General features: G+C 41.9%; 1 protein-coding gene across 1 annotated transcript in view; it reads left to right on the plus strand.

Annotated features, from left to right (window-relative positions):
* The window catches only part of GLIS1 (GLIS family zinc finger 1), a gene marked incomplete at its 3' end in the record, with an annotated part of 201,687 nt that overhangs the window by 167,533 nt on the left and 14,501 nt on the right, over positions 1-19,653 (plus strand). The window contains exons 7-8 of the mRNA XM_080622939.1: positions 2,276-2,408; positions 10,459-10,609. Of these exons, the coding sequence (XP_080479065.1) occupies positions 2,276-2,408; positions 10,459-10,609 (284 nt within the window). The remainder of the gene's footprint in view (positions 1-2,275; positions 2,409-10,458; positions 10,610-19,653) is intronic.

A 19,653-nucleotide genomic window follows, 5' to 3' on the forward strand; every position in this document is an offset into this window, starting at 1 on the left:
CCTGGCAGGAGTGGACAGGACTGCTTAGTTTTCCAGCCCATTGTTATAGTATCAGGCCACGTAGTTTTACTACAGCTCCTTACTTTAGAAGGTTCCACAGGGTTTGCTATGCACATACCTACAACACCACAGGTCACAAAACTCCCAACACTTCCCTACAGCAACGTTTAGGGTTTAGTGAGAGAAAGAGTCAGAAAGCCATAGCTGTAAGTGCCCACAGAAAGAGGTGCATGAATGCATCCATGATCCCTATTCCAAAGGAGAGAACCCTCCCATCTTTCGTTCCTGACATACTTCTTGGGGAAGGAAGGAGGGAATTATTTCCTGTTACCTAGCACGAGTATCATTTGTTCAGTGCTGTGTACTGGGCTGAATGCATTGACACATTTTCATGTGGGCAAAGGAACAGTCCCCACTGTTACACCTTGTGAGGCCTGTCACCTGCTGAGTGACACTTCTATTTCCAGTTCTTTGGAGGAAGGTGAGAAAAAACCCTAAATCCAAATTTTGCATTAAGATGTATGAAGTATTTCCTGCATAAACAGCAGAGGTCCTAGGCAGAGAATCCATATAGGACAAATGTGGTACACACAGATTGCAAACTCAACCTGCTTGGATGTATTGAGACTTCAAATATCCAGGGTTTCATCTCTCTTAATATCCTAGCTTGCAGAATTTTCCTGCATTCGTATACATACCCTCCCATAGGCTTATCAAGTCTATCTTAAAATAATGGTAGTTCCTTGCCTCCCACACCTTATTTGGTAGGCCAGTCTAAATCTGCACTCCTCCAGTGGCTGGAAATCATCTTCAGATTTCCTGCCTCATTTATCCGTGATAACTTTATGAATACTTGATCCTGTGTCTTTTTCCCTTGAACTTAAAAGGCATCTGCAAAAGCAGCGGATTTAAACTGCATTTTGATCAGGGTCCCTTAAAAGGGACCAAAGCAAATCTGACTCATGAAGAAATAATACACACATGCACTCACCCCCCAATATTGCACTTAAATGTATGGGGAAAAACCCCTTTCACAGCTAAGTAAATCTCAGTGTTACTGAAACAGTGACAGTCTTTGGATTTCAGATTTAGGAAAGAAGGGGAACAGGCTGTTTACACTCACTGGCTGGTTTTTGGTTATAACTCAGCAAAGGCAGTTGTCCATTGGCATCAGCTTCCCAGGAGTTCTGAGTGGAAATGACTTAGCCAAGAAAGAAAAACTCACGGGCTGCTGTGCCCACATGGCTTGGTTGATGTATGCTACCAAAATGTGCCACCTGTGACACAAACCAAAATGCCTGAGCTTACACTTACATCAAAGGAATCCTGAGTATTTAGTTCATAATTTAGGAGATGACTGCAGTGGTAATATTTGGTTGTTCTGCAAGGCTTTACAAGAGCAAAATAGGAGAAAGTTAGCTGTTAATTTAGTAGTAGTTAAATGTAATTGGCTGCAGATGCACTTTGTGATCCAAAAGTTAGATGTTTATCTTGAAGCAACAAATGGCTGTACAGCAGAGTTCTGAATAGGTTTGCCTGGACCTTTTAGAATAACCAAACCCAGGGGAGATCGGTATGCAAAACTGTAAACGCAAAGACAATAACTATTTATTAATGGCTATAGAATATGATGGCTGTTTGTGTAATGTGAGCACTATATTATGACAAAAGCTTGGCAGCATCAGGATGTTTGAAAGAGAATTAGAAATGCTTTTCTTTCTTAATTCTCCTCTCCTGCTGGTTTTAATATGATCGACATTGTGGTTTGCAAGAGTTTGCTTCAGACACTTTTGCCAGAGCTTTAATTTACATGGAGCACAGCTGACGTATCGGTGATACCTCTTACCCGTTACTGACAGCGCATTATTCCACCAGTCCTAATCTGATAAGCACAAACGCTTTTCTTTCCCTATCAGATGTCTTTCCAAGTGTCACAGTTACAAGGTGAGGCAATCCTTTTGCCACAGAACCCAAGGAACTACAGAAAGCTTGAATATATGCAGTTAAATTACTTGGGAAGGTTTGAAGAAACACGGGGATGTCGTTTTCTGAAGCAAACTGTTGCTGATTTCAGATGAGCACATTTAACTTGTGCACTCGAAAAAACCCAAATTATCTCTAGTTGCAAATGCCAAGTAGTTACACCAAGTTCCTAAGAATGACATTTTATTCCTTCCTTCTATACATAATCTTTAAGCAAAAAGAGGTATTAATTTACTTAAAAGTAATTTGATTTACATTGAAATAAAATGTTTGGTTTATCCTCCTCTTGTAGCTAAATTCCTGTACCGACATTGAACAAGATGTACTAAGTGAATGCTTAGCTATGCAACAGCTCCACACATCTTCACAACACATTTTGGATGGCAAGTGTGGTAGATCTGTAGGTCATCATGATTTAATTACAGGTAAGAATACTTCTAATAAGCATGGTGTTAAACATGTCATGTAATGAAAAAAAAAGCTTTTGGGTCTGATTTGCCACTATAGAAGATGGAAAAAAAAACCCAACCCAAAGCAGGAAATAAAATGAACTGATTTTGGAGTTGTTTACTAAGGCCTGAGTGGTTTTTTTAGCAGAGTTAGTCAGCCAAATGGCTATTAATTTCACGAGGGGTGTAGCAGCCCTGCAGAAGGTCAGCCTCTGTCCATTTAGAAGTTTGCCTTGGCTTGAGCAGAATGCAGGTGCGTGACCTTTGCTGAAGCCAAACGAGTGCTCTAGCAAAGACAAAGGCACGCAGCCATAAGGGTTTCCAGCTCTTCAGGAGCTGCAGAGAAGTTGATGAGGCTGTGTATTATCATGCACTGTGTGGTTGTAACAAATAATATGGTGATGTATGATTGGAGCAAAGCTTGAATGTGAAATGTCAAACATGCTGGTTTAATTATCTTTTCTAGTATTTAATCTTTCTTTCATTCCTTCTTGTCTGTCTTTTCTTTCTTGTGGGTTGAACAAGAGCTGGCCCCTTTCAGGAACCTTAGGCTGTTCCATACATTTTACAGGAAGAGAAAAAGATGCTTCCGTTCCCTTCTGCAGAAAATAACATCTAGATTCACAACTTTTGAACCTCAGTGGAGGCTCCCAAATCAGGGATGTAGCAATCTCAGGTTCTTTGTTTAGCCAGCTGAGAGAAGGAGGACGTCTCAAAGGCCATGAGTTTAATGTGATCTGCCTCACCTTGTAAAGGCACTCGTATTCCTCCACTGATTGTAGAGATAAGTGTGAGGAACCTTTCATTTAGGTGTTTTGACTCTCAAATCTCTTTCTGTCCGTATAACTATTCATCCCCTTTTCTAATTTTCATACTTACTCTTGCCTTCAGCAACATCATCTATCAATCAGTGAGTTACAAAGCCCTTACTCTGGGGGGGGCTTTTACTCTTCCTGATTAATTTTGAACATGCAATTTTCAGATGATGTTCCATGAGAAAAATATGCACATAGACATTTACCTGGTCTGTTTTGTGGCACCTGCTTTTAGAGAACCATTCAAGCCTTTGAAGCTTCTTTAACTCTGTAATATCCATTTTGGGTAACCAATACTATGCACAAAACTGAAGACTGCACCATTCACTTAATGAAGAAGCTGTCGTGTTTTCTTGGGTGATTCTCTGTCATGTTCCAGATGCATCCCTGTATTTTTAACTCATTTTTTAATGACAGCTGCGCATTGGAAATGGGATGGATGGATGGCAGCATTTTATACCTTGCACACTGTACGGTCTGTAGAGAATCTCCAGGAAAAAAGATTTAACAGTTATTAATCACATTTTCATTCTCTCACTGTTTAACTAATAATGCATACAAAGTTTTGGACAGACTGTTCCTAATCTGGGGGCAAGGAATTTGGAGGCTGGTATTCCGCATGCTATGCCTAAGAGTGGAGGACAGTTTGAATCACAAAATCATAGAATTGTTTGGGTTTGGAGGGACCTTAAAGCTCACCCAGTTCCAACCCCTGCCACGGGCAGGGACCCCTTCCACTAGAGCAGGTTGCTCCAAGCCCCTGTGTCCAACCTGGCCTTGAACACTGCCAGGGATGGGGCAGCCACAGCTTCTCTGGGCACCCTGGGCCAGCGCCTCAGCACCCTCACTGTAAAAGATTTCTTCCTTGCATCAAGTCTGAATCTCTCCTCTTTCAGTTTAAAACCATCACCCCTTGCCCTATCGCAACAGGCTCTGCTAAAAAAGTTTGTCCCCATCTTTCTTACAGTCCCTATTTATACACTGAAAGGCCACAATAAGGTCTCCCCAGAGCCCTGTCTTCGCCAGGCTGAACAAGCCCAACTCTCTTAGGCTTTACTCATAGGAGAAAGTCTTCAGATTGCAGAGCAGAGCCAAGGTGAGACACAAAAAGGCAGGGATGCCATTTTTGAAGACTTTTCTTTCAACCTTGGTCAATATTAGAAAAGTTCAGTGCTATTAAAATCCAAAATTATTCATAAAATTATTTAATTTAGAGCTAAATTAATCTTGATTTAAGATGCACTTTATCCTCTTTCAATTCCACTGTGAGGAGAGGCTTGACTTGTATTACTAAATAAGTTTTAAATTGATTTAGAAACTGAGTACGAGTTTTCCAGCCAAACCCCTGGCTTGTTTCTGTTGAGGCTTAGAGAAATCCAGTGGTAAACTGGGATTAGAAAACAAAAATGCCTGGTGCTGGTTCCTCTGCACCAAGGGAAGAACTGATGCACTTTATTAATATATTTTGCTTTGTAAGAGCAAAGTAATAAAGTACTAAACATTACTTAGGCGAGATCTTAAAAATTAACCCAAGAAATGCATCCTGCTCAACATCTGTTCTCCTTTCTAGTTCAAGTTGTGCTAAAATGTTGGAATGTAACTGGTGAACAGAATGGAGTAGAAAGGGAAATAACCCATCCTTCCAACATTGTTCCCCTGGGAGCCTCCACTCACGGTTTGTATGTGGCTCCTTGAAAAGCAGCAGAAAGCTGGAGGGATTTGGGATTATTTCTCTTCTCTGCCTCTGTCGTCTGCACCCCTGAGATCTGAGGGCAGCACGTGGCCTCTGCTCTCCACCCTCGGCATGGCTTGGCCTCTCACTTACCTTCGCAAGTTATTTGCTTGCAGATAAACAGACCACCCCTAACCTCTCAGTGTCATCTCTGAGAACCTCTTGTGAAATGAAAGGTTTTGTCTATCACTAACACTGCCTTTCTCTGATATGATTTCTTTGCTGATTATATCAATCCATCACCAGGATGTTGTAAAAAACCTAGTAAGCCTTCCCCAGTGCTTCCATTGGGTCACCCCATGTAAGACCCCATCACATGCACAGTATGAAGAAGTGCCAGGGAAAATAAATCAACATTTGAAAGACTGTTTTACAGTGAAACAGAAGTTTCTTCATACTATGTGTAGTACAATTCCATAGGCAAATCTGTTCCTCTGCCATAATTTAGGGTATATAAACTAAAGTGCAGATCCTTACAGAATTAAATCATAAGGACATTCCTGCTGCCACCTCTGCAGCCACTGTCTGCAATGGTTGCACATTTGCTCTTTCAGACAATCAGAGCTAATATGCCTGGAGAAATCAGCTCCAGTAGTCTATATAGGATATTCATGGATAAGTACAGCATATGATGTCCTCTTGATTCTGCTTGAAAATATGAAAATGTTCATGGTTTAGGGGTTTTGTTTTGAGTTTGGGTTTTTTTTTCCCCCTCCCCTCCCCAAGAAACCACATTATTAATGTGCAGAGCTCTGGGCTTTAGGGATCACTTGGATTCCTGGAGAGTTTCAGTTTTGTCTTTCTCCAAGTTGAAGCACATTTTAAATATGTCAGGGATGAAAACCAATCCCAGGAAAAATGAAATATTTCAAAAGCTCCCATCCCTTGTGCCTGACTTCAAAGCAGGTTTGTGCTTAGGGTAAGACAGTGAGCAAAAGAACGTTTTGCAGCCAGAAGAACCCATTGTTTCCTTAGAACTTCCTCCTTTTTCCCTCCTCATAACTAAGATTCTTCATAGCTGCAAACATTCAGCTCTAGCTGTGAGCTCGTGTCGCTCTCTCTGCAGAGGAAGTGTCTCCATTGAGGTCATTCCACTCGGGCATTTTCTCTGGGCATGCTTTATTATTGTTTTTCTGGTCTCGGTTAGCATAAAGCTGGGTTAAAAAAAGGCTGCTTGTCACAGATGCCTGAGTACTGTTTTGGCAGCAGATGTTAAGGTTAAAGGCCAAACCATTTAAAACACTGATTGATGACATATATTTACAAGCTAAGATGGTCAATGCATGAAGAGGCCCAAGGTGCACAGTCCTGAAGTGGGTTGTATTTGCAGGAACAGTCATTCCTAACAGCTCCAAAGGCTTCTGTTTGACTTCAGGTACTCAGAATATTATAGCTCACTGCTGAAAAATGGAAGAAAAACTGTAAAAGGAGCAAAATTAGAAGTATCGAAAATTATACTGAGGCTGGAATTGCAACTGCTCTTCTCTCCTTGACTTCTTCCATTGTAGAGGCACTCATTTCCTCAAAGGGGCAGAGGGATCTTCATTAAAGACAGCATTTCCCTCCCCTCAAACAGCTCTTCCTTTCTGTTAAGGCTTGGCAGTGGGAAGGACATCACACACCCCCATAGCAGCAGATACCTCCTGCTTCCCTGAATGAGGCAGCTCACCCTCTCTTTCCTGATAAGCAGCCACTGCCAATACATCCTTCTTAAAGCACCATCTTCGGGCATAACACCCAGGAATACACCATTGGGTAGACACGGAATCAGTGACAGCAGCTCCAGACTTTGAGGGCCTGAAGTCTGGAATAAAAACATGTCAAAATGAATTCCAGTTGCAGCATAAATGACTGAGAGCTGATAGCATTCATAGCATCAAGAACAGTGTGCCCTGCACAGTGCCATGGCCAAAGAAAGGTCTGTCCCTCGGAAGGACGTTAATGTTCTGTTGGAGTGCCCTTGTTTTGCACTGTATAAGAGATAACTTTTAACTTCAAGTAAGTACCAATTTGGTTCTCAGTGACTCAACAGAAATGACTAATGTCTCATTGCAGACTCACATGGAATCTCATAGTAAACCCCATCTTCCATTGTGTGTGCCACATGGCCCTTGAAGCACTCCTAATTACAGGCAGACACCCCTTGCAACCGAAGCAAGTGAACAATAGGGTTGATTATTTGTCTATGTTGGCTTGTGTTTTGGCTTTCTCTCCATCCAGAAGCTTCAGGGTGGGTGCAGCCCTCACCCAAATGGTAAGCTGAGCAGTCTCAGAGCCTCACCACCCAGCCCAGGAGCACACATCACTGTGTCTGACGCCAGCTCCCCCATTCCCCCACTAGCCCTGTGCCTGAGGGACACACACCATACACATCGGAACTGGGTTTGGTCTCAGTTCCTTAGGAAGCATGGCTGATGCAGTCATTTTGCTCACCTCTCTGCCCACATGTGTGTCAATCCCCTTCCCCACAGTCTCTTTTGAAACCCATAAGCCAAGCTCAGCAGCATTTGACAAACTCCTCACAGATAATCGCGTTCTGACAAGCTTCATGAATACTGGCAGCTGGCTACCAGAGAGTGGCACCCAAAATTAGCGTTCCCGCTGCGGGAGAGGCTCAGCTGCGACACATGCTGCTTGGCAGCAGGCAGCACACGTGGAGCACCACATCTGGCAGTGTCACAGAGGACAGCTGGGTTTACCCTCATGTTGTGGCAGGCTGTTGATTGGGTGATGCTATGGAGAGGGGTGTCAGTGCAAGGGGAGCCGGCAGCTTCTGGGGTGAGGCAGCACAAGCTGCGGTGTGGAAGGGGGATGAGGGGATGTGAGAACAAGAGACTCCATGTGTCAAACTGAGTGTGAGTGAAGGCGTTGTGGTAACTAAAAGATGTAGGAAGAGGAAAACTCATTGATGAACAAAGCCTGCAAGCTGCAGTGCACACATGCTCCAAGCAGGGACCTTTCACAGAGGAAGTGTGATCAGTAAGTCAAAAGCTGGATAGACTCAGGGTAGATGGAAGAAACCCTGCTTTATTCAGGAGAGGAGGTCCACACTTTACTCTTCAGAGCCAACAGTGGGCAGATGGGTAAACTCCTCTGCATAGTGGCTGGGTATGACAGAAACTAAGGGTGACAGGGATTAAGGTTTTTCATTTGGTTTTCTGATGAGGAGGCTCTGAGTGCATGGGATCATGCAGGACTTGGCTACTGGACATCTGGATGTGGGGGGTGTTTAACGTCTTCTTGCTTCTCTAGAGGGGTATGCTGATTGTAAGTACTCTGCTACTCTTTCTCATCTACCTCAAGCAAAGAACTGAACTGTGCTCAACAGCTGCGACAGTAAGGAAGGGGCCAGGAGAGATATCTTTAACATTCGTGAACTGTTCCGGGGTGGGAATGTACGGTAAAACATTGGAGTGTGTGTACTGGTGACCACACTGCTAAAACTACCTTCTGAGGGGTTTTGAGCTTTTTGTGTGAGTTATTGACACGGGCCAGTAATAGTCTGCCAGCCTTAGAGAGCTTAAATATCTTATTTTAGGTTCAGCAGTTTCCTCCGGGCTGTGCTGCCAATATACCTGCACTGTGTATTGTAGGAGATGGAGATGAAGTGTGAAATGACACAGTACAGACAAGGTCAAATTGGTATTTGGCTCATCTTCCAAGCCTGATAATGAATGTATGAACAGTGAGGATCTGGGGGAGTGGAAACTATTGTATTATAAAATGGACTGAAGCCACCAGCAGAAAAATGCCATTTTCACAACACAGCATCCTAGCTACTGACTTACTGTTATCAAAAGAGGCTTTGACAAATAAATCCTAGCATCACCTGGGAACATCTGACTTCTTAAAGCCCCTTCTGTCTGGCTTTTGTTGCAGAAAGCAAGTTGGTTTCACTGGCTGATTGACAAATGTTCTGTCTAGTGGGAGACAGAGACGATGTGATTCATTTTTGTTGCTTTAGATCTGTCCAATGGCTGAGGACTCATTGTTCATGAGAGGTTTTTGACTCATCTTAAGTCCTTGACAAAGGTGGCTGGAATCTTGCCTTAGTGGTTCTGCTCTTCAGAAACAGATGCTGACCTTCAGCCGTTGCTTATCCGCCCAGAGGGCTGTCACACGTTCCCCACAGCTCCAGATTTCCATGTTGCCTTCTGGTTGTTCCTTGTCACTGTGAGGTTTGGGAGAAGTGCCATCCAGAACCCTGTCAGTGACATGGGACACAGCCAGCAGAGCTGACACACAGCTTCCTGAATGTGCAGCTCTGCTTGCAGTAAACAGGAGAGGAAAGATGGGTGCTACAGGAGGAGAGAATGCAGGCTTCAAAGAGGGTGTGCTGTATAGTTTGACACTACAGGACAGCAAACTTCATTTGCTCCCTACAGCCTTCAGAATACAGTGTGAGTGGCTGCTCCATTCCTCCACTGCGTGCAGATTCCCTGGCCAAAACACTGGGAGGTACGTTGTAGGCAAGCTTTAAGAACAGGAGGAGAAGGGCAGAGAAATAGAGAAAAGACAGACTAGGTTTTGTCAAGAATTGTGCTGGCCAGGAGACAGTCCTGTTTTCCCCCTGTGATAGGGTGGCATTTACAAACAGCACTTGTAACTCTAGGCAGCAAGCACTTCCGTGAGCTCCCCTCATTACAGACTGGCCCCCAGTGCAGTCTTCATGCCAAAAGTCAGTGTCAAGGCCCTGATCGCTTAGGTCTGGCTTAGTGCATGGCTTACTCTTTAGAAGGGAGACTATAAGAAAAAAAACTTAATCCAAGAGTCCTGGACAAAGCTTCCTCAACAAAGTACGTACTTGAGGGCATGGCAGACACTTGGCTATTGGTGCCTGACTGCCATGGTAGAGGAGAGTAGCCAGAGTGCCCCCCAAAATGGAACATCAACATCCTTCAGTACCTCTGTGTAAACCTTTTGCTCTCATGGTCTCACTAAAAATTTCTCCTGCTTGAAAGCCAAGTTAAAAAGTTTGAAATTACCAACAAAAAAAAAACCCCAGGTCCTGACCCCCCTTATGCAAACACAGTGCTCTGAGTTCAGGGTCTGATGTGATGCTGGTATCAGGTACCGCTCTGCTGTCAAATGAGCTCCATCATGCTGCAAACAACTGAGCATGGCAGGTTCTCACTCAGAAGTGTGGTAAGGGCAGGGTGCGAGTCCTGCCAAGTCCTGCTGGCTGGCAGGAGGAGCGCTTACAGGTCTGCAGTCAGAGCAAGGAAGAAGTGGACCACCTGAGGGCTGGAAGAGAGACACATGTCAAAATGCCTTGATACGACTTTGAGTGCTGTTCCAAGCACAGCAGGCTTCACTGACATACTGGGGCACCACGCAGATGACTCCCCCACCCGATGTGGGCTGCTGTGTTTGTGTCTTGGGGTCAGGTGGGGGAACAGGGAAGGAGTTGGGGACTCTCCAGGACTTACTTGGTTATTTTCTTGCTTATCTGATTTTGCAAAATGCTGTGTGTTCACAGGCATGTACAGTGGCTCCAGCGCTAACCATAACGGTCCCTCACCAGGTATATTGCCACCTCCTAACGACGTCCCTTCAAGACACCATCCACTCGACTCTACCCTTTCCAGCCCACATCACCACCAGTCACCGTTGGAGAGTGCCAGGGACGGGTATGTGTGTGAAACATGATAATGAATGATTGTGTATTTTACTTTGTATGGATGTTGTTCCAATGGAAAACACTGGCTCAAACTGATTCTGTTTGGTTTAGAATCAGAATAATCTAGTTTTAAAGAAACCTGAGAAGGTCACGTCATCCATCCTCTGTGCAAAGCAGGGCAAACTTTGACTTTATTATCAGGTTATTCAGGGCCTTGGCCTCGTTTCTCCATAGCATGCAATTGCATTTAGACTCTGTTTTTTCTTTATTCTTCCTTGGTGACTTCTGACAGGTTTGGATAAGTGCAGAGAATTTTTCTCAGCTCAAATGAGAACTCTCTCAAAGGGTAAAACCCCAAACCATGACTCACTTAGGAATAAGGCAGTGTTTGCCTTAGTAAGACTTATTTAGTGTCAGAGCAGCAAGTTTTCTCACTTCCTTGCTCTCTGATAAGATTTTCTGTAATATTTCTCAACAGCGGGCATTAACCAGTGAGATCCTAAGTAGGAGAGAGTGTATTATCACTCTGATACATAGATTGTGTTGCTACAGTGTGGATTGCATTGCATTGCTATGGTATCTCACATTTCTAGAGTACCATTTGCTCAAGGATATCATAACATCTCAACAGTAAAGAATCTCTGTAAGCCACAAAATTATGCTCTAATCTTTTTGCTCAGGTTTTTTTTGGCACCTAGCCTCATGCAAATCCAACATCAAACTTACAGTTTTATTTCCCAGCACTTGGGACAGGGAGGGGGCTCCGATTTTGCTTTACTGATGGGAACCTGAGATACAGAGAGATCCAAGGGATTTTCATTCCTAAAAATACTTTGGGGTTCTTTACTGAATACAGCAACTGAATGTAGAGTTTTCCCATCCTACTCCAGTCACTGACCCATCCCCCTTGTAACAAGCTTAGCTTCTGTACCCCGTTCCTCAGTCAGCCATCTCTTTTGACCTATGCCAGTAGCAGGTACCAGTGCTCCCTCCCAGTGTGTGATGCTCATAGGAATGGCCTCATCCTGTCGCTGTCACATAAGATGCCTGTGCATAAGATGCCCTTTTCCTTCCCTGCCCTGCCACCCACATTCCCAGCTTTGTATTTCCTGTTGGCAGACTCATGCCCATGGCAGAGTCATGGGCAACAGAAGGCATTGGGAATGCTATTTAGATGGAAATTACACTAGGTACATACAAAGCTTTCTGTAGTGGAGAAGGCAGTGAGCACAAATAGCAGGAATAGGGACAGTCAAGAGTGAAGGTAATCCATGAACAGAATGCGACTATTTGAGCCTGGGGGAGTAGGATCCCTTCCTCTCAGTGCTCCCCAGTGTGCTGCTCAGCTATTTCCTCTTGGAGCTGGTTCCTAGAGGAGTTAAGGCAAAAAATCCCAACAAAGAATAAAGTGAAATAAGGATACACTATGGGAAGGATTTAATAGGCTGTCAGGCAGGTGGATTTGTTTCTGAGGCACTTCACATCCAGGTGAAGTTCATAAGAAATGAAAGCAAAGACTCGACCAGAATGAGGGCAACAGTTTTCCAGTTTGAGGGGCCTGAAGCTCACTGATAAATTCTCCCTGCTGCCCTTCATGTCTCCATTCCAGAAACACCATGCTTGAGTGAGCTGAGTTTCTCACTGTGCTCCTCCTACAGCATTTTGAGCATTTGCTTGGACCAGAGGTGACGCCACCATTGACGTCTGCTATTTTCAGGTCTAGTGCAATAGCTATTCTTTCTCAGGAGACAACAGTGCTGATTATTATCTCAGTGCCTATACACCTACGTAATGTAAAGTCTTTGCAGAAACACCATAGTTAATACCCTATGACAAAATGTAAGAGTGAAATGATAACGGATTTCTAACCATGAACCAACCATCAGAAAATGAAGAGTGGCATGTATTTTTGAATAGTTATTTTAAAACAGGCTATCTAGTTTCAGAACATAATTGCATGGAACTTTCAGCATCTCAAATATCCTTTTCTAAACTCAAATAATCCACATTCAGCATCATCATACCCAGTCCAAGATCCTTTTGCTGTCTCTAATTGTTTATGCTTACATTATTAATGACTGCTGAAATAAAGCCCACGCATGACATTTCAATTGCAAGTAGAGAAACTTAGTGTGAACTAATAGGCCTTGAATTTCATTTTGCAGTTTTGTTTAGAGCATTCATCCATTTAACTGGGCAAAATCACTTAATAATCTAATACTTGGAGCCACTGAATTATAGAACTGTTACACTTTTGCCAGTTCATAGCAGTATGCCATTACTCATATGAAATATATATGGCCTACAATAGGAAAGAAACACCCACCACTGCCTTTCTTCATATTAGCTGCTTTCTGGCACACACAGAATGTTTTGCCTCATTTGTCAGCTGTCTCAGCATTCATGTTTAAGTAAATGCAAAGAATTTCTGTACTTGTGAATCAGTCCGATGACAAGCCTGGATTGCATAGTTTCAGTCTGTGGAATGAACCAAATGATTACTATCAAGAAATCTAATTACTGAGTCATCAAATATGCACGATGCCAAAAACTACACGAAGCAGAGTACAAATAGTCTACTCCAGTTTGACACAGGATTCCGAATTTGATTTAAAGGGGTTTTCTTATTCTTTAAAAAAAGCCCTCTGTTATACCACCCTTTGCCAAAGTCAATACCAAGTGCAGCAGTCAATTTTCCAAATGGTTTGCTAAGACATTTAAATAGTTTGACAAAATTATCTAATTCACTTGCAAATGTTCTAACAAAATCGGACTTCATTACCAAATGTATTTATACTGGCTTTATACAATACAGAGAGTATTTTTTTCACTTTCTGGCATGAGGTGTACGCTAGACCACAATTTTTACTCATATTGACACTAATTAAACTGAAAGGGTGTGACTGAGAAATACTTTGGCACCCAGAAAGTGGGTTTGTCATAACCCAGGTTTAAATATACCTTCATTTTTTTATTTCAGGTAGCAAAGGTTCATTTTAGCATTTCTTGTAGCCCGTGCCATGTGTAATGTCTAACCCAGTTTCATTTTGCCTATTGCAAAAATAGTCTGGTTTGATTTGTAGCAGAATGAAGACAGAAAACCAGCTTTTGGTATTAAATCTTAGGTGAATGTTGGCTTTCTTTATACTATTTTTTTAGCTGTTACTATCTAAGTTATTTTAAAATGTGCTTAATTTCAAGTGTAAACCTCCTCCATAAATTCCAGTTTAGACTATTTAGTGTGATAAATTATCAGCTTAAATGAAACTGATAGGAGCAAAGTTAAGTGAGGTTGAGTGGTGGCACCAGGTTAGGGATTTGCACCAATTTAACTTAATGATCTAACAAGGTCACTTTGTAGGATCTGAACACGATCCCTCTATATGGGACTGAGGCCCTCTGTCACTTGTGTTGCCCATAACAAACAGCACTTATGTTCTCCAAAGAAGCTGGGGGTACTGACAAATAATCACTGTATCGGGAAGGTTGATGTGTCTCCAAAGGAAAGGAAAATGAAACTATTTTTTATATTCCATTTCTGCTCTGTAAACACAACAGTAAATGAAGAACAAGTGAGATTAAGACATCTGTGATGTCCATAGGTGATGATTAATGAGAGCTCTGAATCTACTCTTGTGAGTCTTTTAATATAAGGGATTAAGTAACCAAGGTTAGAGGAAGGAGCTTACACACTCTCTTTTGCTGGGGTTCTCACCAGCTAACTGTAACCAGCTCAAACTATGTTCCAGACCCCCCTGAAGAGCCACTTAACCTATACAAAAATCACAAGAAAGGGGATTTAGGAACAATCAAGTGAAAAGAGACATTTTAATCAGGCTGCTTAAACATCAGTTTTGTTTGCTTGCTACTTAGCACCTGTTAAGTCAAATACCATAGAAATACTTTAATGTAAAGAGTTCTCTGTTAACAATTTTGTCCTCCATTTCTCTTTACATGAAGTAACACCAGGTACACAGAGCTTCCCTTCTTGCTCAGCCAGGGAACACCAGATTTGAAATTCCAGATATGTTTAAGGTTGAAAACAAATATGCAAGATAAAATCTTGGTGTGTTAGATTTGTGTGTACAACTACCATGTTACACATTGGCAATAAGAGTCTGTAAGCCAGCTACTACTCCCGTTTAAGCCCTTGTAACACACATTGCCAGGACCCCCTCAGGTGCCTCCATTTCAAAGCAGAATGTGGTCCAGCCCTCCCTACCTGCTCTCAGTGAGCTGCAGAGCTGGGAGATGATGATGGCATATAAAGGGTTCGATGGGTGCTTGCTCATCAGATGAGACCACGCTCAGAGTGTGGCTGTAAGAGTTTCAGTGCTTTTTGCAAGCAGCCAGTTTTCTGAAGCATGACTGTTTCTGGGATAGGATTTCAGAAATCATCCCAAAACCAGCAAAAGAAATGGGGGAGATTCTTTTCAATACACTATGCTATCTCCTTGAACTGGCAGAATCCAGACCAGGTAGGAAAATACATTTGTTTACCTAATTCTCATCACTTTAAGAATGGGTGTTTTAACTACTTATGTCTAACTTTTATTAATCTTTAAATTTGTGAGCTCACATAAATAAGTTGAGTAGGAACTCATGGCATGTTGCTAGAACTTGTGTAGGAAACTAACCTTTACTCTCTAGAAGTACTCTGGAGAACTAAATACCTCCACAGTTCTTATAACAGTTCCTAGGACCAAGGAGATACATCATTCATTCATTGTGGATTCCGCTGGAGAATACTCTTCATTTATAATAGAATACACAAGTCAATGTTTTAGTCTTTCTTTCAAAAGCACTAAAACCAGTAACAAGAAACAGATATCTCTGACAGCTGAAAACATTTTCAATGGAGGAAGCCAAGAACCCATCATAATTTATCTCAGTGTTACGGATCTGAGCACGCAAAAGGGGCATCAGTACATCTGTCCAAAGAAAGAACAATGTACAGGTGTGGAGCTGAGGTTCATGTAACAAAGAAACTCAGTAATTAAAAGCATCTGGTTTCAAATCCCAAGTCATTTATCTCATTGTAGAAAATGTGATCAGAATTCATTTATAATCATGTCCAGATAGGCCTATACAGTTTCCACCTCCCCCTTAAAGCAAAATTAGCATTAGCATAGGCTTACTTCAACAATACATGGTTAAGAATAACTTAGTGCTTGATCATGGGGTAAAACAGTGTTTGGCCACCAGCAGAAATAGGCGGGCATGTATTTCATTTGTGTTTCTGAAAAGGCTGGACTGACATTCATTAGAGCACCTTCATCAGTGCATCTCAAAGCTGCAAGCAAAGCTCTCTTAGAGTAAGAAATAAGACAGTTGCAGAAGAAGGTGGGAGGTTAAAGGAGGTGGTCAGAGTAACTCAGAAGGCATTTAGGATGGATTCAGCCACAGCTCTTCTGCATTGTGTTAATGATTTTAGCCATTACTGGTTTTATCTGTAGTTAAATTTACACTTAACATCTGTAAAGCTGATTTTTTTTTCTTTTTTCTTCAAATTTTGTTTTACTCTCTAAGCAAAACTTTGCAGTTAGATGCAGACCCTATACACCAAATGCAGTAATTTATCACAGTAGAGCAAGTGATTAAGCTATTTTAACACCTCCCACTATTTGGTATAGTGCCTCTTAGACTGTAAACTTGAAGGAAGCAGACATCAGTTACCTGTACATCACCTACCTGCACCTGGAAGCATCCTGCTGCATATTTGCCAGAGCATAATGACCTGAAATGACTGAATCAGTCAAGCATGCAGTGCATGCTGGATAATATGGAGTAGACGATACCTGTGTTTGATTGCATATCTTTGTAATTGACTTCCTGGCAATCACTTGAACCTAAGGCAGTGCTCCTTATTAAAATCCATTTCATATTTCTTTGACCACATTAATAAGGATTTTTTTATGTTTGAAATCTATTTTCCTGCTAGACTGTTAGCAAGAATAAGTTTTCAAATTTCTCTTACAGTGGCTTCCACTGTAGTGATTCATCAGCTTCATTTCAAAGGTGACTGAACCCACCCTTATGAATAAAAATGTGTTTTAGATAGGCACAGTTCCCATAATGATCGCTGTGATTAGCTACTCTGCAGAAACTGCACATACCAGGTCAGAACAATAGGGAGATGTTCATGTAACAGAAGAAAATGTGTTTGTGTATATGAGTTTGTGTAGGTAATGAAATGCATCACAAAATACTGAGTTATGTTTTACACCTAACTACACTCTTGCATGTGTAGATGTTAGAAAAGATTGTGAGTATTTCTGCTGTACCACGCAGAAAGCCCTTGAGTGTACCAGGAAAGGACCCCTTTGGCTCCTGTGTAATTTTGAACCCACAGCTGGTTTCCTATCACTGTTATTGGTATTATTAAAAACATTCTAAAGCAATTAAATGACCTAAGACTCTTCAGTCACATTAAAGGTCCAGTGGATAGTGTTCTCTAGAATGTTTATGAAGCCCTTCTTATTCCTCATCGCTACTAGCTCCTGCACTCATTTGACACTCCTTAGAGTGTGGGTGAGGGAAGATATAGCACTGTATTCAAATGATGCAAGACAGTATTCTGAATGAAAAACAGTATATCGTATTTATCTAGAAGCTAGGGAAAGGCTGTCATTGCCTCAGTCCTACTTTAAAGATGGAACACGCAGAGATGTGTCACATACTGCATTAGTAGCAGCGCCAGGGATAGATCCTGAGTGTCTCAACAGCAGCCACCTATTTGAGCTGGCCACGAGCAGAGGGAGAACAGAGGAAACCAGAAACACAACACCAGAAACAGTGTCGTGTCTTGCAGCCATGGAGCAGAGACTGAGGCCTTGTCAGAAGGGCAGCGTGTCACAGCCCAGTGACTTGTTTGCTCAGTGTTTATGTAAAAGGGTAATAAAACGCAATGATGCCCAGCAAGGTGATCTGCCTTGAAGGATTTATTATATATCAGGGAGGTGGGGGGAAGAGGAGAAAGGAAGAAAGAGGGAGAGAAGGAAAAGATTCCTTGCATTCCAGCAACGTAGCCAGAGGCACCTGGCAGTGATTAGTGCAAAGGTTCACCAGGCTTCAGATAGAGTCCGGCTTACAGAAAAAAAGAGTAAAGAAAGAAGTGAAGGGTATAACTGTTTCCTGAGCATATGCTGACAGAAATTCCCGGAGGGCAAGACCCAGAACAGAAACACGTGGCAAGAGATTGGGTGCTATCCAGAGACCAGATTAGCAGAGCTTTACACATCATTTTTAATATTATGGGAAGAGATGAAAATCAGTGTTCACTTTTGTTTTTTATTTTTCCCATTAAAAACCATAATCTCCTGGTCCTGGAACTGAATTGGACTTTCTCACAATATAAGTAACTATAATGCTTGGGGGAGAGGTTTTATGAATGAAATGGTTGGAGTGCTGGAGTTTAGGGTAGAACCTGGTTTCATGGAAAATCTCAGTATTTGTAACCAGCTGCAATGCTGTACAAGTCAAGATAAAACACAGAGCTGGTTTGCTTTGTGCTTCTTACCCTCATGCTTTATATATACTTTTCCTAATCATATGAGCTAAATGTAATTCTCAAAGTCAAGATGGTTTGATACAATGATATGCTATGCATGAGAACCGTATTAGAGAATGGTCTTATAACCCAAAATATACCAAAACTATTTGAGATAAGGGACAGATGTTTTTCAGCCTGGATTTGGTCCTGTTTCCACTGAGCCCAATGAGATATGGGTTGAGGTTCTTTGTCTAGCTGAGGAATCTGCCAGTCAAGCCATCACATCATCAAAAAGAGTTTTTCTATTGGAAACATCCCTATCTTAGATATTTCTGGTTTGCAGCTACACTTCATTCCCAGTTATTATTCAAGAATCTTGGTTTGAATTTATTTCCGTTATTTTACAATTTTCAGTTCCCTTCAGTATTTAATAATTAACGATCCTGTATGTAGTTTTTGGCTGTCAAGAGATGATCGACTAGATCATGAAAAGGCTCATCTTAAATCAGCTCAAAATCTGGCTTTACAATTTCTTGCTCTGTGTTCTAGGAACAAATCTTGAACAAAGACTGCCTAAAGCAAAGTCTAAATCTATCTGTTCCTCAGACTAAGTTCTGTGGGTGAATATAGAAGATGAATCTGGATATCTTGTCAGAAAGCTCAGAAAAGTCAATGTGGATATGTATTTTTTGGTTCTTTATGTTGCAATAATACTGGAACAAGACATTTGCTGTGCATTGTGAGGATACACAAATTCTGATACATCTCTGCCTGCTTCAGGAAGCTGAAAGTGGCGGCAGGATAAGTAATTCTAAAAGAAGGGAATGGTATTTTAGATGTCTTTTCTATAGACCACTGCTAGCCCATGGCACACCTAGATGGTTCCTTCACGTGGACCTGACTTACCAGTTAGTATGAACTTTCACTGTCCAAAATACATTGTTAAAGCATGACCACAAGAAAATTCATGTAAAAGTCTTACTTCGATTCTGTTTGTGATTCCTAAAGGCATGCACTTTATAGAATGAGAGAAGACAGATGAATTTCTGTGTTTTGACTTTTACTTTTCTCTTTGAAAAAAAAAACCTTCTGTTAAGATCAAGTTTCTGACTATTCTGATTGATGTGAGTGACACATACTTTGCAGTAGAGGTGAGGAATTGGCTCAGTGTCTAACACTTGGTTTAACGACACACCATGGGCAGTATCCCATCTGACTTCAAGAGCTGCCCTTAGGAAGCTGAGTGTTTGAAGACAGTGTTTAGCATGGTGCAGAATGTGCACAGTCTCATGGACAAGGTATGTTACCAAGTTAGGATCAGTTCTTCCAATAGTTTTCTGTCAGTTGTATGGCTGAAGGTATTATAGAAACAAGATTTTTCTGATTAGTCCCCTTACTTAATTGTCTGCTGATGCATCCTCAGGAGAGGAATGCATTAGCTTTGCAATTCCACCTGAAATCATAGGTCCCTCAAGACTAGTATTATGTCTTCAGCGCCATCCTACACATGGTGCTTCAAAGGGAGTTTGAAAAAACCCACAATACCTGGTCAATCATACGAA

This window comes from Psittacula echo (assembly GCF_963264785.1).
Source record: "Psittacula echo genome assembly, chromosome: 7".
Classification (NCBI taxonomy): domain Eukaryota; kingdom Metazoa; phylum Chordata; class Aves; order Psittaciformes; family Psittacidae; genus Psittacula; species Psittacula echo.